At 44.5% G+C, this 27,955-nt stretch overlaps 2 protein-coding genes and 2 pseudogenes across 3 annotated transcripts; 1 reads left to right on the top strand and 3 right to left on the bottom strand.

The window, feature by feature from the left end:
* Window positions 1–1,999: 1,999 nt before the first annotated feature.
* Window positions 2,000–5,220, bottom strand: LOC133374843 (mucosal pentraxin-like). 2 transcript variants are annotated; one of them, XM_061606100.1, is made up of 3 exons: window positions 5,014–5,220; window positions 4,243–4,312; window positions 2,000–2,616 (listed from the first exon to the last, which is right to left on the bottom strand). In XM_061606100.1, the coding sequence occupies exons 2-3, from the start codon at window positions 4,301–4,303 to the stop codon at window positions 2,021–2,023; spliced, it is 657 nt and encodes a 218-aa protein (XP_061462084.1). In that variant the 5' UTR covers window positions 4,304–4,312; window positions 5,014–5,220; the 3' UTR covers window positions 2,000–2,020. The 2 variants fall into 2 exon arrangements, with proteins under 2 accessions (XP_061462084.1, XP_061462083.1); XM_061606099.1 differs by having other exon boundaries at window positions 4,243–4,363.
* A 4,488-nt stretch (window positions 5,221–9,708) lies between these two features.
* Window positions 9,709–11,270, top strand: LOC133375159 (mucosal pentraxin-like; annotated as a pseudogene).
* Window positions 11,271–12,316: 1,046 nt separating this feature from the next.
* LOC133374894 (serum amyloid P-component-like) lies at window positions 12,317–17,852 on the bottom strand. The gene is made up of 2 exons (XM_061606200.1): window positions 17,711–17,852; window positions 12,317–13,479 (listed from the first exon to the last, which is right to left on the bottom strand). Exons 1-2 carry the CDS (start codon window positions 17,772–17,774, stop codon window positions 12,797–12,799), a joined length of 747 nt encoding a protein of 248 aa, XP_061462184.1. The 5' UTR covers window positions 17,775–17,852; the 3' UTR covers window positions 12,317–12,796.
* A 7,769-nt stretch (window positions 17,853–25,621) lies between these two features.
* Window positions 25,622–27,953, bottom strand: LOC133375160 (C-reactive protein-like; annotated as a pseudogene).
* Window positions 27,954–27,955: the final 2 nt, after the last annotated feature.

A 27,955-nucleotide genomic window follows, 5' to 3' on the forward strand; every position in this document is an offset into this window, starting at 1 on the left:
AGGTAAAGGTGTCCCCGCACTTATAGTGCGAGTCGTTTCTGACTCTCAGGGTGACGTCTTGCGACGTTTACTAGGCAGACCATATATATGGGGTGGGATTGCCAGTTCCTTCCCCGGCCTTTCTTTACCCCCCAGCATATGTCGGGTACTCATTTTACCGACCACGGATGGATGGAAGGCTGAGTGGACCTCGACCCCTTTTACCGGAGATTTGACTTCCTCCTTCCGTTGGAATCGAACTCTGGCCGTGAGCAGAGCTTTGGCTGCGTTACTGCCGCTTACCACTCTGCGCCACGGAGGGTCATCCCGTTAAATAATGTCATTGTTAGCAATCTTTCTATCACAGCAGTAGCGGAGGAGGAGACTGTACAGCAGCCACAACATTCTCCATCTCTTTGCAACCTTTGCCCTAACCTCTCTGGGATGCAGCCAACCTTACAGATCACTGCCAGCCCTCCTCACCCTTTTCAACAAGCCAAAGAGGAGCAAGTGGAAGAGGCTCTGCCTCCCCCTGCCCTTACACATGCATTACTGGGGATGGGGGGGTGCACACATGACAGTGACGAGGGCTGGTGAACAATTCTGTGAGCAATCAAGTGGTGACTGGATTGAGTGGGGGTAGTTTCCAGCCAAAAGCCTGTGCAAAACACTGTAATTTTGCAGCTTTCATTTTCAGGGTTGCAGCTGAGAGCGAGGGGAATGAGAAACCTGGACTGGAGTGCCCAAATCCTGTTTGTCTGTGTGCGAAGAGGGAAGGAAGGGAAGGGGGTTTGCAAAATCAGGGAACCAGAGGGAGGGGTGGACAGCTTCTCTCCCTCAAGCCAGTCTCTTAACAATCACATCTCAGCTCAGAAATCCATGATTTGTGTGTGTAAACATATGTCCATGTGTTCTTTTGCTACTTGTGAAACTGACCAGCACATGTCTTTGCTATGGTGAAACTGACCAGCACATGTCTTTGCTATGGTGAAACTGACCAAAATCCAAGATCCAAGGAGGGAAGGGGATTGCGTTGGCAGAGAGAAAGCTGCCTTCTCTCTCTCTTCCCCCTCCAGTTTTTCCAGGGCTTTGCCCAGCAATGGATGATAATGGTTACCATCAACATCCCACATTGACAGACGTTAAAGGGAATACACATTTCAGCATTTTAGATTGAAGTTGTAACAATATTGTTCTATTTGAGGCTATTTTAAAAATAATCCGGTCTTGGGAACAGCCACAGAAGCTCACAGCATTCAAGGTCGGTCCATAAAGAAAGTGACCGGGTGAACTATAGGGGAGTCTGGTGCCAACTTTGATTTTAGCTAAATCCTGCCCCAGCCCTAATTGTAATAATAATTCAGCTCAACTTTGTTCAGAACTGAAAATTAATGGACAATGTTAAGAAAATTATAAAATACTTCCCTCTATTAGCAATGTTTGGGGTGAGTGCAGATCCTCATGTAGTCAAAATGGCACCACATGTAAAAAGTTATTGGGGAGGAGCCGTGGGGGTAAAAAAATGCATGTTCCAGAACATCCCAATGAACAGTGGCCACGGAGTGCTACATTTCTTCTGATACAAAAAAATTGGCGAAAGCCAGCATGGGGTATTTTGGAAGTGGGCATGGCTGCCTGGCACAGAGTGACGGCGGGAGGAAGTGAGGGAAATGAAATGGGATATCCTGGAAGGGGGGGATGGGTGAGCAAAACCATGAATAGGAGCATTTTAAACTACCACTTTTTGTTGAAAGGTCAATTTGTTAGATTATAATTGCAAATAGTGATATCTTTAAAAGTCTCTTCCCCAAGTCTGAAGCATGTTGACCACTCTGAAAATATTTTCCATCTGTACAAAAAACGTGTTAGGAGAGAGAGGTAAAATGCAATATTTTGTAGGAATGAAATTACTGAGATCAATGCAGGCACCACAGTCTACAAGTGAAAAGTTTAGACATTTTAAAGAAAAAACATGGGTTCCACTTTTCTAAAAACCATTATTTTGTTTTTAATGTTACCCCTGCCTCATTAGGCTGAGGGCTTAACAATAACCCTTGATTTCATAATTGACTGTTTCCCAATTAAAGATGTAGTCTCCGGGAACCTCTTGGTTGAGCCAAACAAGCTGCAGTTCCTCATGGGACAGCACCCGGTCCCACATCCTCACATCCTGGAGCTCTCCTACATAGCAATCGTTGATGTCAAAGCCACCACCCATAATGTCCTGATCTTGACCGAGCACGATAGATGCCTCCGCACTGATTGAGTAACCTTTTCTCAGGCCCTTTCGGGGCATCCGCTGTGAATCCATCCAGAACTCTGCTAACCCTGTAGTAGAATCCCAAGATGCACACAAGACTACCTTGCCAAGCAACTGTGCTTCTGGAGCTCTGAAGGTCACCACTTCACCCCCTACATTCAGGCTGTATAGGTAGAGGCCCTCTTTGACGATGACAATATCATTGTCGTTTGTCCGGCTGGCGTAAGAGAAAAAGGTGTAGGGGCGAGTCAGGTCAGTGTAGTGTGCCAGGCAGACAGTGAAGCTGGTCAACGGCTGCTTTGGGGTGGCCTTCAAAACCACATGGGCAGTGTCTGATGCCTTCGGAAAAACAAGTTGCTTCCCAGCCAGACCTGAACCTGAAGGGGGGAGGAGGAGAGAAAGAGAGAGAACGGCTGCTTTCAGACATCAAGCTTATTGCATTAGTTTAACCGATTAAAATGGTAGCTCTCCTGTCCCGATTTCTAAAATTCCTTTCACACTGCAGTACCTGTTGCGTTAAGGAACAGACCTATCCCAGTCTGCATCTGTGTTGGAATTGCTTTTTAAACTTTCTTTTAAAAAATGTTTTTAATCTTAGAAGATGTTTTCATAGCTTCTATAAGTAACATTTTTGAAGATGGTTTGTTTTAATGTATTTTAAAGTTTGTTTTTATGATGTTTTAATGTTTTTAGTGCTTTTGTTTGCCTCCCTGGGCTCCTGCTGGGAGGAAAGGCGGGATATAAATCAAATAAGAATAAAGAATAAAGAATAAACAACAACAACAACAACAATATTGTTTTGGAAAGTGCAAAATACAAACTGAATTGATGAAATACAAAATGAATCAAAATTCTTGCCCCTCCCTACTATGGGAAGCCCACAAGCAGGATCTAAGCACAAGAACGCTCTCCTCTCCTGCAGTTTCCAGAAACTGGTATTCAGAGGCACACCGACTGCAGTGGTGGAGTTAGAACATAGCAATCTGTCTGAGGCGAACCAGCCTCTTTTGCAAACCTCTGAATCAGAATGCAAACCAAATGATTTTTCTCTGGGCACACCCCTACAGATTATGATGCATGAGAAAAAAGGTGTGGGCTTGTTGCCAACTAAGTCCTCCTCAAAGTAGACCTACTGAAATGGATGCCCATGACTAACTCATCCATCAATTTCAGTGGGTCTACTCTGAGTTGGACTTAGCTGGACACAACCCATAATGCTTGGTTCTCCAGCATGCTGTGTGACAACATCGTATTTTATTCCTCAACTTTGGCTTCTTCTTAGTTGGCACTCAGCACTGGAGTCTGCTATTAGAAGGAACTATGGGGAGGAAAGACATACGGTCAAATAAAATATCAGAGAATAAAATGGTAGAAGCCAAAGCTGTCTCTGTCAAAAAAAAGGGGGGGGGGACAAAAATACACTAAGAACAAAGAGAAACAGGGTTTTTTTAACCAGGGGAAGTGCCAGTCGATCGGTCATTGGGTGCACATACAAAACAGCACCTTTCTGGCTTTGCATGGAGCACCTCAACAGGTCAAACGCAGCATGGCCTGTTCCCATATGTTCTAGGTTCTGTGGACCTTGGGAATGCCTTGCTGAAAGGTTCTCCAAATCCTGGAAATATCACACTCTCCTCACTCAAGCTGTGCCACCACAGAAGTCCTTCATTTCCTGGTCTTCATCTCTGTCTTCCTGGGGCCAAAAGACCCCAAGATGTTGAGGAGGAGGAGGAGGACCTTCTTCATAATGTTGGGTTGCAGCAGCAGCATTTGGAGAAAGAAGCATCAACTATCACTGGCTTCTTCCTTAAATCCTATTCTAGAATCAAATTCTATTTTTTTTTTTAAAGGAAGATGATGATATGAGAAATGTGAAATCCTTAAATTTTTTTAAAAAAAGCTAATTTGGGAGAGTGTGCTCTGGATGAAGTGCTCCACCTACTCTGACTACCTGCCCACCCCACAGGAATGGCACTGCATATGCAGCTGAAGTTGTCACTTACCTTCCTGGCCAAAAGACCCCAAGATTTGGAGGAGGAGGACAGAGAAGAGCATCTTCTTCATGTTGGCCAACTGCAGAATGACCCGAGGCAAGGCAGTGTCAAGGAATGGTCTGAGTAAGGTCTAAACACAAGAGGATGAGTCTCAACTGACAGCTTCAATCTCTGCCCAAAATAACTCTGCCCAAAATAGGCCTTTGAGCTGAGAGGCGCATGAAAGAATGTTTAGAGAAGTCCTTTGCTGGAAAGAATTCCTAACAATTGGCAACTGGCATTTCCTTGGTTACATCCCCTAACATAAGGCAACTTTTGCACGGCTTGAGTTTTTGAACTGTCCAAATGTTGTAAGGAATCAAATATTGGGAATTTTAAATCTTTGATTCACCTCAGTGAACCAGAGTTTGGAAAACCTGCAATAGCAAAGATTCCTGGGGAACAGTCTCTCTGAGAACATATCGTGAACATATCGTGAAAGCCTGAGGGTATAGATTTCCTGTCTCCTATGGAAATTGTTGCCCAGGAAGAATCAGGTGCTCCTTTCAAACAAAGAAACTGTTTTACATAAGGATTAGGATAATTCAGGAATCATCAGGAATCTACAGCAGGGACATCACACCTATTATCTGGGAACTTATCAGGAAATGGGTTGGTTCACATCTTCCTGGTCACATTTACATTGGAGTCAGTTTAGTGAGAAAAAAGATATAAAACATGAAGGGTTGGGAGGGGTCAGGAATTCCTCCTTCTGAAGGGCTCAACAGCTGATTTTCTTACCAACTAGCATCTTTGGGACAATTTCAGAGCTAAGGATTTTGAGTGAGATCTTTCAAATCTAGCGCTGGTTACACAAGGACAGAGCTTTTGGCTCATTGGGCTAGATGCGAAAGTCTCTCTCAGCCTTAGTCTTGCAGCAACTCTCCAGGAAAGGTACATGCAACTTCTGGGCCTTTTCTTTCCTTTTTCTTTCTGTGTGGGTGAGCTTAATGTTAGAGTAAACACATATTGCATGGTCACTTTAAGGGATGTTTGGAAAATATCCCATGTACCTGTTTACCATGATGTAACTTCCTAATGGGTGGGGTATAGTTACCTGACTTCCTTCTCCTTTGTCCTGGGGGATTTTTGAATAATCTCCATGTTTGCTGATCTTCCTACCTTTGAGAGAGGCCGCATGGCATGATGCTCTCTCTAAGAGCATCCATTACCAACACCAAGATGGACTGAGACCTATATTTTCTTTCTTCTAAGATAAAGCCTATGTTCTTCAAAACATATGAGGTCATGAGTAAACATTCTTTTTCTTTTACCTAAAGGATTGTGTCTGTTGTTATTTATAAAGAGAAAGGTGGGCTGGTTTACATTCTCATTCCACTGCTTGTATTTTTACAACTCTGCTAAGAAATAGGACCAACCAAATTAGTTCCTATTTCTGTGTGTGTATTTTTATAATACCAAACACTTAATGTGAAAGTGTTCATAGGGTTAGTCTCTTTGCTTTAGTCTATCCAGGGTTGCTGAATGAATAGGTAGAAAGCTGCTCATTGTTAACTATAATTGTAAACTGCAATATTTTCCCTTGTTTCTTCTCCTAATAAAACCACTTTATTTTACTTTCTGTATATGTGTCATAAGATCCTCCGTGGCGCAGAGTGACAAGTGGCAGTAACGCAGCTGAAGTAATATCAGCGAAATGGAAAACTAGCTTGGAACTCTCTATTCAACACTGGCTCAGTAAGGTCTGGGAGTTGGCCTTGGCAGAACGCTTCACCCAGCATAGTAGAATGAGCCCAGGTCTGTCGAAGAAAGGCAAGTTTGATGGGATCTGGATTCCCTTTCTGAGATGTGTGGATAATCATTCTTCTGTTTTATCCCCACCAGCAACACAAGTGTCTTTGTGGAGAGGTTATGTTCATAGCACTGGTGCAGCATCCTCATTAACTGCTCATCCTATGTCTCTGTTTACTATATCTTCAGTTTATATGATCCCTGCTATATATTGGAACTACTAAAGGTCCTTATCTATGTAACATGTGCTACAATGTGCTCCATGATTGTTCACTCTGGCTCCTATGTTTAGGTGTTCTAGATGTTATTGTTTTGGTTTATAAAATTCAATAAAAATAGATTATAAAAATAGAATATATATCTATATATAATGCTTGCATGCAACTTTGACTAATATATATACACATCTTTGCGAAGCGGTTTCCCCTCAATATAAATGCATTTTTGTATGTTATTATTTAGAGTGTTGGGCTAGGACCTGGGAGACCAGGGTTCAAATCATGAAGTGTTATAAAAATATTTTTTAAAAAACATTGTGTGTGTTATGTGCCTTCAAGTCGATTATGACTTATGGCGAACCTATGAATCAGTGACCTCCAATAGCATCTGTCGTGAACCACCCTGTTCAGATCTTGGAAGTTCTGTGGCTTCCTTTATGGAGTCAATCCATCTCTTGTTTGGCCTTCCTCTTTTTCTACTCCCTTCTGTTTTTTCCAGCATTGTCTTTTCTAGTGAATCATGTCTCCTCATGATGTGTCCAAAGTATGATAACCTCAACTTCATCATTTTAGCTTCTTGTGATAGTTCTGGTTTAATTTGTTCTAACACCCAATCATTTGTGTTTTTCACAGTCCATGGTTAAGAACATTAAAATAAATTGTTGAGACAGTCCCATATTCTCATAGGTAATAATCTCAAGATTGTCAAGAATGGTTTCATTCAGCCCTCAGATGCCTGGGGGGCGAATAGCAATGTTCACCATTCCTCCTGAAGGCTAATCATCAGGGAGACAGACCCACCTCACCAAAGAGGGCATTCCAGGACTCCACAGTCTTACCAGGGGCCAGTTCCAGAAAGTGGGTTTGTTGTTGCTAATTGTGGACATGCAGAGTACACACACTGCCAAAACCATTTTTGCTTTGCATCACATGCCTGAAGAAGTCAAAAGCAGCTTAATGCCATGTTTCCTTCACACTTCCTCCCTGTTCTATCTAGTCGCTCATTTCTGCATTCATTCATTCATTCATTCATTCATTCATTCATTCATTCATTCATGGTATTATATACCATTCAATAACGAAAGTTCTCTGGGCCTCTTATAATAAGTAAATCAACTGCGTACAAGACTCTAAACTTTTATTTTATTTTATTACAGCTATTATTGCATGGTATTAAACCAGCAGTGGAGGATAAGGCAGTGTAATAAATGGCTGGTGCCCATCAGGACTGGTGGGGCGGAAAGCAAGGAGCCCAATGGTGGGTGGAGCAAGAGCCAGTGACAGGCAGACCTAGAGCCAATGGCAGGCAGTCCCTATCATCCTCCTCCCCGCCGAGATCTATGTCGCAGGTCTGAGATGGTGGCTAGTTGCAGAAGCATCTTGCAGAAGCAAGCAGGAAGACAACCCTATTATTTGGACAACCCTATTGTGTGGAATTAACTCTTGGTGGAATCAGTTCAGCGGCAAGCCAGCTGCACAAGCCACAGAGGCTGACTGTTATTTTGAGGACCTCTTTATATGCTCTTGAGAGAAGAACAGACTTTCAATAAGGAAAGGTGACAAAGGAGGAGGGGGGCTGATTTGGAGCTGAACAGGTAGAACATAAGAATTTTGGCTTGAACTGGGAGCTACAGCTTCGCTAGACAGTTTTTTTCTAAAAGTTGACTTTTGATATGGAAGACTGCTCTTGACCCTTCTTCATTACTCCCGTCACTTAGGGCAAGTATCCGCTTATCTTGATTTGACAACCGTAGAGCAGAACTGGAAGAACCACAAACGTTATTTCCTTCAGACATGCTTTGTCAAGAGCTGTTCTTGCAGGAGTATAACTTTTGTCCTTATAGAGGACACCCAAGAGCCTTTTTTTTTTAATTGGGGGATCCTCTCAAGTTCCAGCATCGGAAGTCTAACTTCTGACAAAACTTAGCTCGAGGAGGAGGAAGCTGACCGCTGGGGCCATCCCCTGGACTGGATGAGGGCAGACTGAGGTTGTCAGAGCAGAGCCCCATTGGCTCAAGTGGAGCAGCCTCCACAATAATAGATGACAAAACACCACTTAAAAACAACAACACAGGTCTTCAAACGCCAGAAATAACAAACCTGTAAATCAGAAAGAGGTCTGAAGATTTAAAACGTGCTCCTTGCCCTTCTGTTTATAACAAGAACAGAGCTCAGTAGTTCTTAAAATAGCACAAGAGGAGTTTATATTGGCTTGAAGACTTTCCCCCCCCTCCAGGTTCATTCAGTGGTGGCCCCCCAAATTATGGAATGATCTCCCCAATGAAGTTCACCTGGCGTCAACATTGTTATCTTTTTGCCGCCAGATCAAGACTTTCCTTTTCTCCCAGGCATTCTAACAACATGTGCTGAGCTCTGACTCCAGGTCTTTTAACTTGTTTATCTGTGCTTTATGGTTTTAAATTTTGTATGGTTTTAAAATTGTATATTTGCTTTAATGTTCAATGTTTTTAATATTTGTAAACCGCCCAGAGAGCTTTGACTATGGGGCGGTATATAAATGCAATCAATCAATCAATCAATCAATCAATCAATCAATCAATCAATCAATCAATACATACATACATACATACATACATACATACATATATATTTATTTTTGTAGGTTAAGGATTTGTTTCCATGGTGGTTTAGCTGGAGATACTTTATCTCTGTGGTTTGTGGGAATTAATCAGAGTGGGATTTAGACATGGAGGACTGCTAAGGACATATTTGGGATGGATTATTGGGGGGGGTAGCTCCTAGTATAGTTGTTTTAATTAATTAACTAACTCATAATGTTTATGTTTAAGAGAATACTTTTATTTTTCTGTTAATTATGCTGTTCTGAATGTGTCTTTTATATTTGGCCTGAATTTGTAATGTTTTCTTTTAATATTTTGTGATGTTTTGTTTAATGCTTTAATCTAGGTTGTAAACCACTTTGAGGTTGTTTTCCAAATAATATATAGCGGTATAGAAATGACTTCAACCAACCAACCAACATAAATAAATAAATAAAGGGGTTGCTAGCTTGTCGCAAGATGGCACCCTAAGAGTCGGAAACGACTATAAGTGCAGGGACACCTTTACCTTTACCACATGGCCCCAGTGACCAGGGACAGGACTAGCTTACTGGTAAAACATCCATTCTGTTAACAATGTAAACACTTCTCACCAGCGCTATAGTCCAGAACAGGAGGTGGGGAACCAGTGGGCTGGATCTTTTCTTTCCCCACTCTATATAGGCCCATTTTGAATAAGATGGATGGGGTTGCCTACCCCTCAATCACCTGGAACCCCAAGGACTCCAGGTGATATGCTTTCCTTTCCCCAGAATGGTTTGACATAAAACCACTGTCGGCAAAAACACAGTGTTTTGCAAGTGGTGCTGAACAGCTGGTTACTTTGCAAGTCGCATCGTAATTATTGGCACTTGCACATTTATCTGGCGTCCCAGGTGGCAACAATGAACGGGCACGGTAGCGATGTCTCAGCTTGGGTGTCTTTCCAAGTGCTGCTGTGGTGGTCAGCTCAAGGAGTTGCAGCCACCACTAGTAAGCTGCTCAGGCATGCCAATGAACCTCACTTTTGGCAGGCAGTTTACACCAGGCGTAGGGCAAATGGGCATGGCTTGGTCAACATTGTCTTGCAGGCTAGATGGGGGCCTGGGCAGGCCTAGTTAGTGTGGAAGTTGGAGCTGAGTGTTTTTTTCCAGCAGGAAGGGAGGTAGGAAGCTGTCTGAGGAGGCTGGTCTTCCCTTTGTCAAGATATTCTTCCTGGAAGTGGTGGTGGCTAGTGGTGCCCATTTGGACTGGTGGCGCAGAAGGCAGGCAGCCCAAGCAATAATTGGAGCCAGAGCCAATGATAGGCAGCGTATCTCACTGGACAGGTTGTGACAAAGAAGGCAGGCAGGGGGAGCTGCCTAAGGACAGACTAGGTTTGGTGGGGCAGTGTCCTATCTGCCCTAATGGACCAGCCATCACTGCCTGAGAAGATGGGTTTCTTCAAGTTCCCAGGAGCCCTCTGGCCAACTGCAGAGGCCAGAGTGTCCTTCCTTCAAGCTCTGCAGCCCTGGGGTTAATCCTGAGGTTGTAGCTGAGCTTCGCCCACGGTGACCTTGGGAGGATCCTGCTTTCAAAAAAGAGGTTTTAAAAGGTGTTTGTTCTAATGTGTTTTTAAAGATGTTTTGTTTTAATATATTTTAAAGTCTGTTTTTATGATGTCTTAGGGGGTTTAGTGTTTTTGCTTGCCGCCCTGGGCTCCTGCTGGGAGGAAGGGTGGGATAGAAATTTAATAAATAAATAAATAAATAAGCAAGCAAGCGGGGGAAAGATCTGAGAGATTATTATTTTGATAAAAGTTGTGACTCTCTCTCTCTCTCTGTTCTGTATGTCCTCAATAATCCACCTCAGGTTCAGGTCTCTCTGGGAAGCAAGTTGTTTTCCCGCGGGCCTCGGACACTGCCACCGTGGTTTAGAAGGCCACCCCGAAGCAGCCGTTGACCAGCTTCACCATCTCTCTGGTCCATTACACAGTCCTGGACCGCCTGCACTCCATTTTCTCGTATGCCACCAGGGCAAGCTACAATGATATCCTCATCTACAAACCCAACCCAACCAATACAGCCTCTATGTGGGGGGTGAAGTGGTGACCTTCACCGCTCCAGAAGAAGAGTTGTACAGCAGGGAGGTCTTATATGTGTCTTGGGATTCCATCACAGGGTTAGCAGAGGTACGGGTCAATGGGAAACGCCTGCCCCGTAAGGGCCTCAGTAAAGGTTATTCTATCAGTGCGGAGGCATCGATCATGCTTGGTCAAGATCAAGATCACATGGGGGGAAGCTTCGACATCAAAGAATCCTATGTGGGGGAGATCCAGGATGTCATGATGTGGGACCGGGCACTGTCCCTTTACGAATTGCAGTATGACTTGTCCAGTCGACTTGCTCCCACAAAGTATGTGATTAACTGGGAAACAGTCCGTTATGAAATCAAAGGCTATGTTATTGTTAACCCCACAGCCTACTGAGGCAGGGGTACCCCAAACAAAAGATAATGGTCTAAAAAGGGAGGGCATGGTTTTCTATTTGAAAAAGTGTTCCTCTTGGCAGGGCAGCAAAGAGTGGTTCCTGTACTGATCTCTGCCATTTCCTTCCAATAAAATATTGCATTTTAGTGATCTCTCCTAAAATGTTTTCTGTCTTTGGGGGTGGGGAGCAATGCACAGTTGTTTTTGGAGTGGCCCACATGCGTCAGACTTGGGGAAAGGAGTCCTTAAAGGATCTAAGAAGTGGGAATTGCAACACAGTATCATGTAGCATGGAGTGTTCCTGTTTATGGTTCCACACAGCCATGCCTCCTTCCAGGATACTCCATTTCATCCTCCCTCTTCTGCATCTCTATCCAGGCAAGTGGGAGGCATTATCAGAGTCCAAGTACACTGTATATATTAGGGATGGGGGTCAACATTTGATTCAATTTGCATTTAAAGATGAATCTATCAAATTTGCACTTTCCAGAACAATATGAGAAGGAAACTCAGCTGTCCTTCAAAATTTGTACTCATCCGAATTTGGGGATGCAATTCTCCAATGAAGCAAGGTTTACAAAAATGCATATATTGGGGGAAAGTGCACGTAAACAAATGAATATGTTAGTGAAAATAACATATACAAATGCATCATGCTAGGAGGAATTGCTTGCAATGCTGTGCGTGTTCGTCAAAACTGCATACAAAAATGAATGTATTCGGAGAAATTTGCACACCAATGCGGAAGGCTAAAATAAAACAAATAGCAAATTGCTGCGGAAATGTGGAGAACTGAATTCATTACTGGTATTATTTTTTCACCCTTAACAACGACTCCTCCCACCTCCAAATGCAGGTGTGTGTCCCCCCAGATTTTGGAATAAGCAGAGGCAGACTGTTGATTCCTCCGAAGCGAAATCTGTTCCGTAAACATTTCAGGAGATGAGAAATCAGTCAAATTTTATTGAGAATCAGGATGGGTTGAGAAATTTGATTCAGTTCACATGTAAAGGAGGATCTACCAAATTTCCACTTTCTGAAACAAGACACGAACCAAAAGACGAGCGTCTCCGAATTTTGCAATGCAGTCCTCCAGCCAAGGACTGTGTACAGAAATACATCTACTGCGGTAAATTCTGCATGAAAACGCATATTTTTAGTGAAAATAACATGCCAAAATGTTAGGGGAAATTGTTTTGCAAAAATGTCTATATTAGGTGAAATTGCCTACAAAAATGTATATATTAGGAAAAATTCACCCTAAAATGCTGATAAATTTTCATGAGGTTTTTTTTTTAAAAAAAACAAAGTCACAAACTGACGCAGAAATACGGAGAACAACTGGAAAATGTGAAACTGAAATGGACAGATTTGCCCATTCCCTCATTGGAAAAATATTAGTATTGGGAGAGTGCGGGCATACGAATCTCATAGAAATCCTAATGGGGTGGAATGAGTTGGAATCAACCCAGCAACTACTTGCTGAGCCACTGTGCGAGGTTAAAAGAGAGAAAAACTCAGACATTTTAAAGGGTTGCTCTTCTCCCACAGCACGGCATTCCTTGCAAAGGACACCCACACTCAGCTCTGCAAACTGTGGAAAGGATGGGCACCAGGATCACATTGCCCTTCATCTCGTAAGTCAAGAACCTCCAGTTGATCACAGAGTTGGGAGGAATGCGCTTGTCCCACACAAGGCACATTTCTTGGGGACTCAAGACCCTGTCCCACATGTATACTTCCGTCATCTCCCCTACAAAGGACTGCATGAAATCAAAGCCGCTGCCCATGGAATCCTGATCTTGCCCGAGGATGATCGAGGCCTGGGGGGCGACAGCGTAACCTTGCTTCACAGCCTTGCGGGGCATAGGGTTGCCGTCCAGCCAGAACTGCACCACCCCTCTGGTGGACTCCCAAGCGAGGCAGATGTGCTCCCACCCGGGCATGGGGGTCGCCCTTTCCACAACATTAAGCTTCACCGCATCACCCCCAATGTAAAGCCTGTACTGGGAGCGGCTGAGTCTGTCGATGACAATGTCATTGGCGTTGGTGTCGGTGGCGTAAGAGAAAAGGGTCTGGCCTCGAGAGATGTCCGTGGACAATCTCAAGCAAACCGTGACACTCGTCAAAGGCCGCTCCAACTTGGCCTTCAAGATCACGTGAGCGGTGTCTGTCGGTTCCGCGAAAAGGAAGACCTTCCTTTGGAGATCTGTGGGAGGACAAAGAAAAATATGACTCCCTCCCCACACTCCCAGAAGCACACTGTGGGTTTTGCAGTGAAGGGTGGTCCATTAGGGCAATGGCCCCAACATCCTCAGTCTGCGCCTCGCTAACCCCCACCTGCCTACCTTCTGACTCACATCCAATTCAGGGGTGGTGATGGTGGCCCTGCCTATCAGGTTCCTCCTCCAGTCAGAGCTTGGAAAAGTTACTTTTTTGAACTACAACTCCCATCAGCCCCAGCCAGCATGGCCACTGGATTGGGCTGATGGGAGTTGTAGTTCAAAAAAGTAACTTTTCCAAGCTCTGCTCCTCCTTATGTCTCAGTGTTGCCATTATACAATTCATTATACAATGCATATATTAGGGGAAAGTGTGCATAAAAATGAATACACGAGTGAAAATAAATTGCAAAAAGGCATAAAATGATGAGAAACGGCTTGCAAAAATGTGAAGCTTTGTCAAAACGGCCTACAAAAATGTGTTTATTTGGAGAAATTCACACTGAATTGGTGGAGAATTTTCATGAGGATTTTTTTTAAAAAAAATTGCAGACTGCTGCATAAATGTACAGAACTGAATTTAGCGTTGGAAAAATGAGACATTGAGAGAACTGAAACAGATCTTTCAGTCCCTAACACACACACATACCCTTCTGTATCCTCCATTCACACAAGGAAGAGGCAGCTTTAGAGAAGCGCTCAAGAAGAGTGCAAAGCAAGGACGTGCTAGAATTCCACTCAATTTGGATTTGGTACCAATTTCCCATCAATCCACTTATTCTCAACTGCGGAGGATCGGATTTCAATGTAGCAAATTTCTGTGGCTATCTTTGGAAACAGTCTGTTTTTTTATAAAAAGGCTGCCTCTTAAAGCATTGATCGTAAGAATGATAATTTGTTGATATTTCCTTTAAAATATTGATATTTCCTTTAAAAATATTAATCTTAATATTGATATTTTTTGTGAGGAAAAAACCCATGAATTGGCAAAAGCAGCGGCTAGTGGATACAGAACAAACTCAAATCGATGCCAGCCTGCTTGGTTGACTGAATGCTTTCGAACCGGCACTGGCCAACGGATCCCATCCTTAATGCAAAGCTGGCGAGGAGCATGGCCTGGGGAGGAGGTGTGTGGCCTGGGGAGACTCTGGAGGGCAAGACAGGGAAGCTTCAAAGGCTACACTGGCCCTGGGCCTGAGGTTCCTGATCGTTGTCTTAGATGGTCTCGATGATGGTCTCCCTTTGCTTCAAAAATCAAGCCGCCAGCTCTGTTTCCTCATTCTGCTGCCTGGGGCCCTGGACCTCAGCCCTAAAGACCTACCCTGATGGCACCCTTGTGTTCAGGGAGCCATTCATCTGGAGCCAAGCTGTGCCCACCAAGGCCAGAGCAAAGCGTGGGATCTGAGAAAAGGTAGAGGAGGTTTGGGGCTGTGCTCTGCTGTCATCCTCTGGCTAGAAGTGGGAAATACAGGGGGATTGTTCTGTAAGGCCCTAAATAAATACTAACAGGCTCGAGCTGATCTGCCTGGCTTCTAATGCGGCTTGCTGTCTTGTCTGAGAGTACGGGAGCCCCAACAATCTCTGGACCAGGTGGCCTTGGCCATAATAGCAGGTACATTTGACACTAGTGGATAGGATATTATTTGGCACAGATGTGGTCAAGAGCTTCCTGAGGGACAAGCCTTTTTCAGCCTGAAGGCTGCATTGGCAATCTTTGAGGGGGAGTTACATGCCAGTGATGGGCGGGGCCAGAGGCAAAGTGTGGGTGGAGCAACAGATGTGACTCTGACCTTTGCACAGTAGGTTAAAGTCCAACCGCACAGAAGTTAGAGGTTTCTAATTCGGACCTCTCCATCTTACACCAAGGCAAGCGAGAAGCATCGTGACAGCTCAGTGATACATTCCAGCCAGGCCAAACAATGGTGCAAAGCAGGGCTGGTGAGGGGCGTGGTCTGGGAAGAGTCCTGAGGGTCAGACAGACAGGCTTGGAGGGCCGCGTTCAACCCTGGGCCATTGAGGAAGAAGCCATGGTGGTTGTCTGAAAGATTGATTAGGCCTTCATGTGGTGTAGTGCAGGGGTGTAGTCGTCCAGGGTCTCAGGGGGGTCTTAATCCCTTTACTTTTTTGGGAGCAGGGTCCCAGCAGGGTCCGTACGTTTCCAGCATCCTACAAGCCAAACAGCATGAAAGGGGAGTGTTTTAATCACTGAGAAGTGTATTCTAATATGCTTCCTTGTCCTCTCCTGCTGATTGGAGCCAATCAGAGTGAAAGGAGTCGAGTGTGCCACTGAGAAGACTCTTTTCAGCAGCTAACACTCCCTCCCTTTATGCTGATTGGCTCTGTTGCAGGAGAAGGCATTAACAAGGATCTCATTCTCAGCTCCGTAGCCAAAAAGGGTGGGTGTGGCTCTGCCTTTCATGAAGGGACCCTGCACTTCTGAATTTGTCACCAAATAGTGGCTAGAGTATTGGACTAGGACCTGGGAGACCCGGGTTCAAAACCCTGCTTGGCCATAACTGGCCTCAGGACCCAGTCACTGTCGCTCAGTCTATCCTACCTCACTGGGTTGTGTGAGGATAACACTGGAAGGTGGAGAACCATGTTTGTATGCCATCTTGGGCTCTTTGGAGGAAAAGTGAGATATAAATGTAACAAATAAATAAGGGAGGGAAGGCAAAATGTAACTTCCACTTGTCCCCATCGCTCCATCGTATTCACTTGAGCACCCCACCTCTTCTATCTGCCTGCTGTCTCCTTATCTCCCCTTGCACCCCTAGATGACAGTTGCATGCCATAAGAATTACCTGGGATGTTCTTCTTTGGTGTTCAAGCGACCTCTGGTGGCAAATTGGGATACTGCATGCATGCATGATTATTGTAGTGATTTCATCACAAGTGAAAGTTAAGCACTATGGAACCTAAGGGGAGGCACAGTTTAGTGGCAGAGCGCCTGCTTTGCATGTGGAAGGTCCCAGGTTCAATTCCCGGCACCTCTAGTTCAAAGGATTTCTGCCTCGGATCCCAGACAGTTGCTGCTGCTCAGAGTAGTAGGCAATACTGGGCTGAATTGAGAAATGTATTTATTTATTTATACAAAAATATTAAATTTCTCACTCATCACGCAGGTAATAATCCTGAGCTGATATGAGGCAGATTCCTGAGTTATAAGAAGTCTTTATTTAAGCATATGGCCAATCCTTTCATTCAAATCAGTGGGGCCCCACACGGCTTAATTCTGGGTTGTGTGTTGATCTGCACAAACATTCATGTGCAATTAGGCAACATTGGCCAATGAGCTCCTGCTCTTTCCATTCCAGAGTGGAATGGAATGGAAATTCTGAAATGCACTTTGAAAGTTAGGGTTCCCCCCCCATTATAGATCTGATATTTGAGAATGTGCACTGAACATCACTCTTACCTTCCCACATTTCACTCCCAGGAAGCTGCCTTTTACTGGATTCGAACCAGTTGTCCATCTAGCTTAGCATTGCCTACACTGACTGGCAGCAGCTCTCCAAAGATTCATGCAGGAGACATTCCCAGCTCTACCTGGGACACTGCCGTGGATTTGCACCTGGGACCTTCTGCATGCAAAGCAGGTGCTCGGTCCCTGAGCTATGGCCCTTCCCCTTTGATTAAAGTCAAACCCATCCAGAAACATGAATACTTAGAATCATATAGTAGAGTTGGAAGGGGCCTATAAGGCCATCCAGTCCAGCCTTCTGCTCAATGCAGGAATCCTACTTAAAGCATCCCCGACAGGTGGCTGTCCAGCTGCCTCTTGAAGGCCTCCAGTGTTGGAGCGCCCACCACCTCAGAGGTCATTGGTTCCATTGTCTTACTGCTCTAACAGTTAAGAAGTTGTGCCTGATGTTCATAGAATCGTAGAATAGTAGAGTTTGAAGGGTCCTATAAGGCCATCGAGTCCAATCCCCTGCTCAGTGCAGGAATCCAACTTAAAGCACCTCTGACAGGTGGCTCCCTAGCTGCCTCTTGAAGGCCTCCAGTGTTGGAGAGCCCACCACCTCCCGAGGTCATTGGTTCCACTGTTGTACCGCTCTAACAGTTAGGAAGTTTTTTCTGATGTTCAGCCAAAATCTGGCTTGCTGTAACATCGTTACTTCCATGTTCAGACACACAGAAACACCCCACGCACCCATTCAGTTCATGCATGCAGCCACACCTGCTTAGCTTATGATAGTTGATGAAAGCACCCACCTTCCTGGGCAAGAGAACCCAACAGTCCAGCCAAGATGAGGAGCAAGCTATGAAGGATCCCCATGGCGGCTGGCTGCAGAAGAAACTGGTCAGGGGATTGCAATGAACCCTGGCCTTTCCTGGATCTGCCTGGTGGAGTTGTCCTTCCTGGATGAAACCAATTCCTGGCTGTCAAATCCTCTCTGGATTTTATCCCTGAACTGAAAGGGGTGGGCAAGTCCACTCCCAGAGGAGTTCCATAGGACATAGATAAAAAAAATGCTCCCCCCCCCCCAAGCTGGTATCACCTGCCAGTTGGTTAACTTTTAATTCTTTGCAGCTTGAAACTGCCTCTCTCAAACCCTGAATGCCAAGATCCTCTTCAATTATTTTCGCTGGGCAGGGAATGCATAGATCCCAACATTTCATGGATCGAAACAGGGTCGTGATTCTAACAGTTCAATTTTCACATCAAAGATTACAGCTAGGGATGTCAAAGGTTTCTAACGAAAACAGAAAGTGAAGGGTAAATTGCTGCAGTTCACCTGTTTCTCTGTGATCAGGAATGGAAACCGCTCAAGCAAATGTGATCAGTATTTGTTTATTTATGCTATTTTCTTATTACTATTTTTATATCCCAACTTTCCTCCAAGGAGCTCAAGATGGTGTGCGTGGTTCTGCCTCTCTCAATTTTATCCTCAAGACAGCCTTGTGAGGTAGGTGAGGCTGAGAGGCAGTGACTGGCCCGAAGTCAGCAAGTGCTTCATGGCTGAGTGGGGATTCGAACCCTGGTCTCCCAGGCCCCAGTCCAACACTCTAACTACTACACCACACTGGCCCACCACATGTTCACAACATTGTTGTTTTAAGTCAGCATGATGTAGTGGTTAGAGTGTCAGACAGGTTCAAATCCCTGCTTGGCCACGAGGCTCACTGGGTGACCTTGGGGCCAGTCACTGTCTCTCAACCCAACCTACCTCAGAGGGTTGTTGGGAGGATAAAAATGGGAAAAGGAGAATCATGTTGTATGCCATCTTGAGCTCCTTGGAGGAAAGGTGATTATTTTTATTTTTATTATTATTATTATTAATAATAATAATAATAAACAAGTACACAGAGAATACATAATTTATGACTTTTTACATTTTGTATGTTTCTTTTACATTCAAATGAATGTAAGTTACATCAGTTGTGTAACCTCTGTTAAATAGCAAACAGTGAGACAAATTATGTAGTATTTGGTGGAAACTGAATGGCAGTGGAACAGAAACAGTGCTGCTGGTAGTAAGTACAGGTCAGGACAGAAATCACTGCCTTCTTACAAATGTCACTGCATATTGGGATGGAGTGACAGATGGAAAGATCTGTCCATTTTAGTTCTCCCCACTTCTCATTTTTCTGGGCTTAAATTCAGTTTCTCTACACTTTTGCAGCAATTTGCGATTATTATTTTTTTTAAAGAAAAATCCTCCTGAAATTTCTCCAGCATTTTAATATTTTCTCCTAATAAACACATTTTTGTAGGCAGTTGTGGCCATTTCTCATATCATGCATTTTTGCATGTTATTTTCACTCATATATATTCATCTTTATGCACACTTTCCCCTACCACATGCATTTTTGTAAACGCTGGTTGGCGAACTGCATTGCAAAATTCAAATAAGTGCAAATTTCAAAGGATGGGTGTGTTTTGGTTCTCATATTGTTTTGGAAAGTGCAGATTTGATACCTTCGGGAAATTCTGTCTGGAATGCTTTGATTTGGATTCCTGCATTGAGCAGGGGGTTGGACTTGATGGCCTTATAGGCCCCTTCCAGCTCTACTATTCTATGATTCTATGAAATGCGAACTGAATTGCAATTCTCGCCCATCCACACTGCATACATATTCTTAAGTATGTTCACATTAAAATGGATACTGCATTAATTCATCTCCCATTCCTCTAAGCATCCAGCCCCACAGGCAGAGCTGTTTGCCTCTGTCCACCTGCCCACTTGTATCTATATCATTTTTATTCTTGACACAGTGCGAGCCCTTCTTGCTAATTTTTGGAACTCCTTACTTATCTGTAGTGACATCCTATTGCTGCATACTTCAAAATGTGTGAGCTTTGTGGTACACTGTAGTCTGCTGTCTTGTTAACTATATCTTTGATTGTTTGTTTTTAAACAATGAAAACAGAATGATTTTTTAAAAATAAAAAATAATGACAATTAACCAATTGTGTTCCATCTGGAATCTTCCCTTTCTGGTCACCTTCAGGGATCCCCCTTCCCCTGATTTTCAGATGTTCTGACTGTGGGGCAGTGAGAGAACTTCACTGCTCTGCTTGGGAGGAATCCAACCAACAGGTTATCTCTAAGTGCCAAACAGAGGTTAGAGTGACCTACGAGGGACTGAGATAAAGAGACATCCCTTGCCATGCAAGAGTCCAAAAAGCCAGAAATGTGACTGATCTCAGAGATATCACAGCTGTGCAAAGCTTTGATGGATCCTCACCACAAAGAGCGCTCCTTGAGTCTGTCATTTTATTTTCCCAGAAAGTCCTGGGGCTGTCATTTTTTAAAACAGTGGCTGCTATTTTTGACTTTGACTTATTTCCCCCCTAGGAAACATATTCAGGGCATTTGAAGGGGGTGGGCATGACCATCAGGAATTGGTTGCTGAAATCTGCTTCCCTGCTACCTTCGTTGGGGGAAAAAAACATCAATGAAAGAAAAGAGGGAGCAAATGACAAAAAGATTCTAGTCCTCATGGTTTTGAATAATGGGGTGATTTAAATAGGAACATAGGAAGCTGCCTTGTACTGAGTCAGACCCTTGGCCCATCTAGCTCAGTGTTGTCTACACTGATTGGCAGCCGCTCTCCAGGATGACGGATTGAACCTGGGACCTTCTGCATGCAAGGCAGATGCTCTACCACTGAGCTATGGCCCTTCCCTGCATTTGTTAGTTGCTTCCCTTACAGAAGTGACCCAAAGTGACTTATATTAAACCCGGATTATGTATGATGCATCCTCTGCAAATGCGAGTCCAAGAAATGAATATTAAAATGAACGTGATGTGAAGGGACGAATAACAAAAAGAATGAAGATTTCGATTACAAAATTGGAGGAACACCACAACACAGAAGGTTGCATCCATCTATGTTCTCCTCACGGGAGAAGTATTGAAAATAATGGACCTAAGTTAGTCCGGCCCATTAAAGTCAATGGGTCTGCTCTGAGTAACCGAGGACCAACATTGGATACTGCCAGGGATGGAGGGAAACTTGGAGTCAGTTCACATTTCAAGCTGAATCTGTCAAATTTTCCCTTTCTGAAACAGTAGAAGTGGAACACAGCCATCCTTCAAAATTTGCACTTACACGAATTTTGCAGTGCAGTCCTCCAAACCAGCAAGGTTTACCAAATGCTTCTAATAGGGGAAAGTGTGCACAAAAAGGAATATCTGAGTGAAAACAACACCCCAAATTCATTATATTAGAACCGCTTGCAGAAACGTGTACATAAGTCAAAACTTATGTACGAGAACGAGTTTATTACGGAGCAATTCACACTAAAGCGCCAAAGAATTTCCACGAGGATTTAAAATATATATATATATGTCACAAATGGCTGCAGAAATAGACATCCCTCGATACAATCCCAAATCCTTGCACCCCCATTCTAAAGGCCACTTGTTTTGTTTGTGAGAAACATGCAGCCCTCCAGTGTCGAACCTCCCCAAACCTGGCTGGGAGGCTTTGAAATGCTGTTGACCAAACAGGTCAGAACCATTTGTAATGAACGCAATGCCCTTGTTTGCTTTCTTTGAACCAAACAAAGAGCCTACCCAGATGATCACCTCAAAGCTTGGGGATGGCGGGGTGAGGGTCAACTGATACAATCATCTTGTCCTAGAAAAAGTTAACCCTTCAGCACCCAACCTCTGCACTTCCATAATTATGGTCCCATAAGCCTTGTGCTCACATCGCAGGAAGCTGGGGGGCTTGTCCGTATTAGACTGACACCCAAAGTGGCCGAAGGGGCTGCAGTCCAACCCCCCTTGTGCCAGGCTGAGTGGATTGGGCGGAGGTATCTCTCTGCCGGGTTCTTCTGGATCAGTTGGCTTCCGGCTCACTGTTGAACATGTCAGCAATAGTACAGTGGCTAATTCAAAAGTGCCTTCATGATAGTCACGCCACACCCCATCACAGCCACACGCCCCTTTCCCCCTTTCCCTTGCTCTCCCTGTTGTCTTGTAAGCCCACACTGTCCCTAGGAGCCAATCAGCATGAAAGGGGAGGTTCTGTGTTAGCTGCTGAGAAGTGTCATCTCAGTGGCTAACTAGCCACCTTTCACTCTGATCGGCTCCAATCAGCACAAAAGGACAACGACTCTTCTCGTTGGCTAACATGTTTCCTTTTCATGCTGATTGGCTCACATGTAGGGAACTGGCTGGGACCCTGCTCCCAAAAAAGTAACAGGTCAATGACCTCCCGTGACTCCAGACCACTACACCTCTGCATGTCGATGGGTAGGAGGCATGCTGGTAGGATCTTGGCCATTTAAAGCCAGGAAGAAGACCTGAAACAGGGTGTTCTGAGGACAGGGAGGGGGTGGAATTGAGCTAGCCTAGAATCCACTGGATCCTGAGCTGATATTACAGCTGCCATGCAATGGCAGGGGCCCCAGTCTGGATCCAATTGTCCTAGCCTCCGACCATCCATCAGAGCTACCGTGAATGGCAGGGCTGTGGATGCAGGGGTGGCCCCGTTGCCCTGCAAGGCTGGCAAGAGGTGGCAGCTACTGGAGTTTGGTATATATTGCAGTAAAGAGCAAAAAAAAAAAAAGAATAGTCTGTTAAGACTGAGGGTTGAAAGAATAAAGAAACGTAAGGTCTCTTACTACTGGGAATGAAAGCCATTCTGAGTAGAGGCGTACATGTGGCTATTATAGAGTCATGAGGCTATCAATCTAACTAACAAGATGAAGGAGGAAGTAAAGCTTGAGAAAAGCAATCTACATATGAACAAGTGGATGGCTAAAGAAGGAATCCGTGAGGAAAGAAAAGGTTGCCTTTGGGGCGATCACCTCCCACTGGTTCAAGCTTAATTGGTACAAGTGTTGGTGCTTTACTCCCAACAGGATTGCGCCTGTGGTCTCATACAATAACAGAATAAATCTTGATCAAACTCACCTCTTTGGGTGTCTTTGGCACTAGAAGAAAAGGAAACCATATATAGCGTTGTTGTCTGCTGTACTGGCAAAGAGGTTGAGCGGTGAGCTCTGAAGAGAGATGGGCAACCCTTCTCCATCTTGCCTCAGATTAACCTGGAATGATCTTCTCTCTCTCTCCCCAAATTAGAACATTCTGATCGCTTCTTGAGCTAATCCAAGGTTTGGGAAATGATTCCACCAGCTCATCATTGCCTTGCCTGATCCTCCCCTGCCAATCTGAACTGGAATAAGACAGCATCTTACGTTTCAAGGAGAAGATTCTTTGCAAACAGAAGGCCCCAAATTCAATCCCTGGCATTGTCAGCTCAAAGGATATCTATTCACTGGAGATGAGATAGTAGAGTAGCCAGTCCAGTGTTTTAAGTTCTGCCTGGTGTGGTGTCCATTTTCTATGTATGTCTATGGAGTGCCAGCCCTCACTGATGTTTAAAGCAGGAAAGGAACATTCTTAACTTCGCCAGCAAGGAGGAGAGAGAATCAGACATTGTCTAACCCTGGAATCCTGTGTGTGGCCTCATCCACATTATACTTTGAAAACACTAGGATGCCACTTTAAACAGTCCTGGCTTCCACCAAAGAATCCTGGGAACTGTCATTTCTTAAGGGTGCTGAGATCTCTTAGGAGTCCCCTCTTCCCCACATGGAGCTCCAAGCTCCAAATATGTGGCCCTAGGAAGTGGTGGCAGGAGGACTCTGGACCGTGGCAGGTAAACCAGTGGCCTGTTGCTGCCACTGCTGGTTGCCCCTCCAGCTGTCCCCTAAACAGACAACCACGGGCCAGTTCCAGGCTTTGAAATGTGTCTTCTTGCCCCCTGACTTATCCATCTGTCCATCCACAAAGGGTTCCTCCTGATGGCCTGTTTATTAAGCGTTCTTCCTTGCCTGCTTATCAATTTTACTGGAGAGAATGTGGAATTGACACCGAGTTTCTTTTCATCGCCATTATATGAGAGGCCGACTTTGGATTTAAGAGTTAACAAGTTAATTTCAATGCTATTAATGGTGGCAAGACAAATAGCAACACAGAGGTGGAAGAACCTGGGTGGGCTGGATACCTCAACCTGGTTTAAAAATATTTGGAATATGGCAGCCTTAGAAAAAAATCACATATAATTTACGTCTCCTAAATGGAAGAACTCATCCACAGTCCTTTATGGGTTTATGGATTATGCTATTGAACATGACTTGCATGAGTAACTGCAAGTGTAGCTAAAAGGATATGATTATCATGACAATATATGCTCAAATGATGAAATGCAGAGTTTTAAAGATATGGATTGCAAACTCCATTTGGGGACTGGTCTACATTTTGACACGTTATGTTTATTCTCAAAACAGTAAAAATATATTGAAAAAACCTGTTGCCTGCTTGCAAAAAAAAGCTTATGTGGTAGTTAGACTACGTCCGATCTTCACTGAGCATTGGTTCTGAGTTGTTTGCTGGGAGGTTCTATGGCATGAACATTCATCCTGGTTTCCTTGTGTGGTGTTTACATGCCTTCCCATTAATAATCCCACAGTTTTCCAGGACATTTTCCCCATTACTTTCCTAACCACAAAAGCCTCCACCTCTTTTTTTTAAAAAGTGAATTTATTGTGCCAGAATGCTTGAATCCACTTTAATTTTTGCAATCCTAAATTTCCCAGTGTGCATTTGAATCCCTCCCCCCAAAAAATACAGAGTCTGGAGCTGCCTTGGGTCTGTCTTCTTGCTCCAACAAAGGATGCCCCCATCCTCAGAGTCTGAAAGAAGCAGGGATAAAATCTTTCCTCTGTTGACCCTTTGGAGAGTCAAGCCATACCAGTGAAACATAAGAACATAGGAAGCTGCCTTATACTGAGTTAGACCATTGGTCTATCTAGCTCAGTACTGTCAACACTGACTGTCAGCAACTCTTCAGGTTTTCAGGCAGGGGTTTTCTCCCAGACCTACTTGGAGTTTAGGGATGCGCTAGTATTCAACCCAATTCAGATTTAGTATCGTATTTTCCATGAATTCGTTTATTCTCAATCACTGAGGATCAGATTTTAATGTAATGAATTTCCATGGTGATTTTTGAAAATGCCTTTTTTTTAAAAAAAAATCCACCTCTTAAACATTGATTGTAAGAATTATAATGTATTTATATTTCCTTTTAAAATATCAACATTTCCTTCAAAATATTGATTTTTTTTTTTTGAGCAAGAACAAAACAACAGACTGGTAAAAGCAGTGGCTAGCGGAGAAAGAACAAACTCAGGTTGATGCCAGACTGTTAGGTTGACAGATTGTTTTTGAACTGGCAACAGCCAATGGATCCCACACCTACTGGAGATTGAACTTGAGGGCTTCTGCATGCAAGACAGATGCTCTACCATGAGTCACGGCCCTTCCCCAGTTGCTTCCTGGACTACAAATGATTTAGATAGGAGATGTAGAGTACATAGAATGAAATTTTTATTGGAAGGACATTGCTGGAGAATAGGAGCAGGCAAGTGTACAGGGTTCATTAAGCTTTCAAGATCCACACAGCGACCACTGTCGAACAAATCACTAGGCAGAGTGGCATGGGGAAGCTGTGGTCCTCCAGAAGCTGTAGGACACCAACACCCATCAGTCCCAACCACCATGGCCAATTAGGAATGAAGGCAGCTGGCATCCAACAACATCTGGAGTGCCAGAGGTTCCCTGTCCCTGGCTTAGACACTTTTAGGACAAACATTGACTTCTTTTATGAGGACCACCACATGGCTTTGTAAAGCCCGGCACTCTGCTCACAGAGAGGTAACAGAGTGGGTTTAAGAACAACAGTCCCCTTGGTGTCACAGTTCAATGCTTTCCAGCTAATCATGGGATTGAAAGGAGTGCGGTTGTGAAGGGCAAGCTACATTTCATCAGGGGAGAGCATCCAATTCCACATGTACACATCCTCCATCTCCCCTGCAAAAGCTTTGCTGCTGTCAAAGCTACCACCAAAATAATCCTGGTCTTGCCCAAGGATGATTCATGCCTTGGGACTGATTGAGTAGCCTTTCTTCACAGCCTGTCGGGCCACGGGCTTCCCATCCCCCCAGATGGCCACTATCCCTGTGGCGGATTCCCAACTGGCACATACGTGCACCTTTCCGCCATGAGGAGCCAGATCTTCCGGGAAGTGGAAGGTCATGTAGGCACCTCTGAAGGCAAGGGTGTAGCGATTGGTGTCCTCCTGGTCAAGGAGGATGTCGTTGTCACTGATCTCCATGGCATAAGAGAAGAGGGACTAGCCCCAGGTCAGATCTGAGTAGTGTCTCAGGCACACCGCAAAGCTGGTCAAAGGCTGTCACGGCAAGTCCTTCAGAACTACATGGGCAGTATTGGATGGCACAGGGAAGACAAGGCTCTTCCCATCCAGATCTGTGGAGAGACAAAGTAGTGTTTGCCTCCACCTTGGGAACTCAAGTAAAGGAAAGGAAAATCGGCCTGCCTCTAACTGGATATAAATGGTTGGCCAATGTAAATAGGGCAATTTAAAAAGACTTGTTTCAGGAAAAGAGGGGAAGACGCCCCAAATGCCAATCGGAACAGCTTTGCACAGCGGTATCTCTGTAGTGCAAAAGGCATAAGTCACATTCCTGTGTTTTTGGATCCCTGTGTTGCTGCTGGCAGATCATGTGCTGTCCCTTTGGACCTTTGCAGGTCACTCTCACCCCCGTTTGATCCCTTGAGATAACAGGAGGCATGAACAAATTGGCCAGTTTTGGTGTCTCACTGTTTCTCATTCCCTTCCCCCAACCTCCAGTGCATCACATTTCCACATCAGTTTGCTTTGGAAACAAGCAAGCAAAAAGCCCTTGCAAAAACTGATCAGGAGTTTAATGCATTTTTCTCCTAAGAGCATTTTTTTCCTATGCAGTCTGGCAAAATATACACATTTGGGGAAGCAATTCCCTCTAACATATTGCAAGGTGTGTGTGTTGTATATTATTTTCACCAATTTCAAACTGACATATCAAACTGGCCTTCGCCATTCACCCCTAACAACAACAGTAACAACATTGTGATATCCCCTCCAAATCTATGATAATGTTTCGTCCATTTGTGTGGGACTGGTGTTTTGTGGGTGGTGGCACAAAACCACATGAAACCTCGGCATAGGTTTGGAAGGAGATTTGAAGGTTTATTTATTTATTTATTTGTTACACTTTTAAACCTCCCCATAGCCAAAGCTCTCTGGGTGGTTTACAACATAAAAGCAATATAAAGTTAAAGTTCCTCTCGTTCTCCGTGATGGTGAAATGGACTGTATTTCTAGTTCCGTTGTCATAATCCTTTCGCAGCGTTCATCTAGCCCAGCCTTTCCCCCCTTTTGGGTCCCCAGATGTTGTTGGACTACAACTCCCAGCAGCATTGCCTATGGTCAGGAATTATGGGAATTGTAGTACAGCAATATCTGGGAACCCAACGGTTGGGAAAGGCTGATCTAGCCTATGTCAATTTCATGCAAATCAGTTTCCTCTTTTGGTGATGCAGAAATGACTGTGTGTGTGTGTGTGTGTGTGTGTAGCTTTGCAGAATTCCTTGATATAAGAATTGGAATGTGACAAGTGGGTCACTTTTTGCCATCTGGGAAATGTATAAGGAACCTCCGGCCTGGGGGCCAAATGCAGCCGTCCAGGCCTCTTTATCCACCCCCCGGAACTCTCCCGAGGCCAAAGCCCTCCCTGGCCCTACTTCACACCCTGAAGGCTTTTGCCTGGCTGGCCTGTGTGCTTGAACTCTGATGATGCCCCTTGCTTGTCTGGATGGAGGTCAGATAGGGGTGTGTGAGTGTGTGTACAAACGAGCCAACTTGGTAAAATTCGATGTCTATTGCTGCACTCCCTTTTGCCCCTGGCCTTGCCCACCCCTGGCATGTGGCCCCTGGGAGGTTCATAGAATCATAGAATAGTAGAGTTGGAAGGGGCCTCTAAGTCCATCTAATCCAACCCCCTGCTCAATGAAGGAATCCAAATCAAAGCATTCCCAGAATGCTTGCCCAGAAGGGAATGCATCCCTCACACTGCAAAAGCTTCCCTATCCATGG

The sequence above is a fragment of the Rhineura floridana genome, chromosome 22, assembly GCF_030035675.1.
Source record: "Rhineura floridana isolate rRhiFlo1 chromosome 22, rRhiFlo1.hap2, whole genome shotgun sequence".
Classification (NCBI taxonomy): Eukaryota; Metazoa; Chordata; class Lepidosauria; order Squamata; family Rhineuridae; genus Rhineura; species Rhineura floridana.

Coding starts and splice junctions, on each gene's coding strand:
- LOC133374843 (XM_061606100.1), bottom strand. CDS start 4,303: ATGAAGAAGATGCTCTTCTCTGTCCTCCTCCTCCAAATCTTGGGGTCT. Junction 2,617..4,242: donor GGGGTCTTTTGGCCAGGAAG/GTAAGTGACAAC, acceptor TCCCCCCTTCAG/GTTCAGGTCTGGCTGGGAAG.
- LOC133374894 (XM_061606200.1), bottom strand. CDS start 17,774: ATGGGGATCCTTCATAGCTTGCTCCTCATCTTGGCTGGACTGTTGGGT. Junction 13,480..17,710: donor GGGTTCTCTTGCCCAGGAAG/GTGGGTGCTTTC, acceptor GTCCTCCCACAG/ATCTCCAAAGGAAGGTCTTC.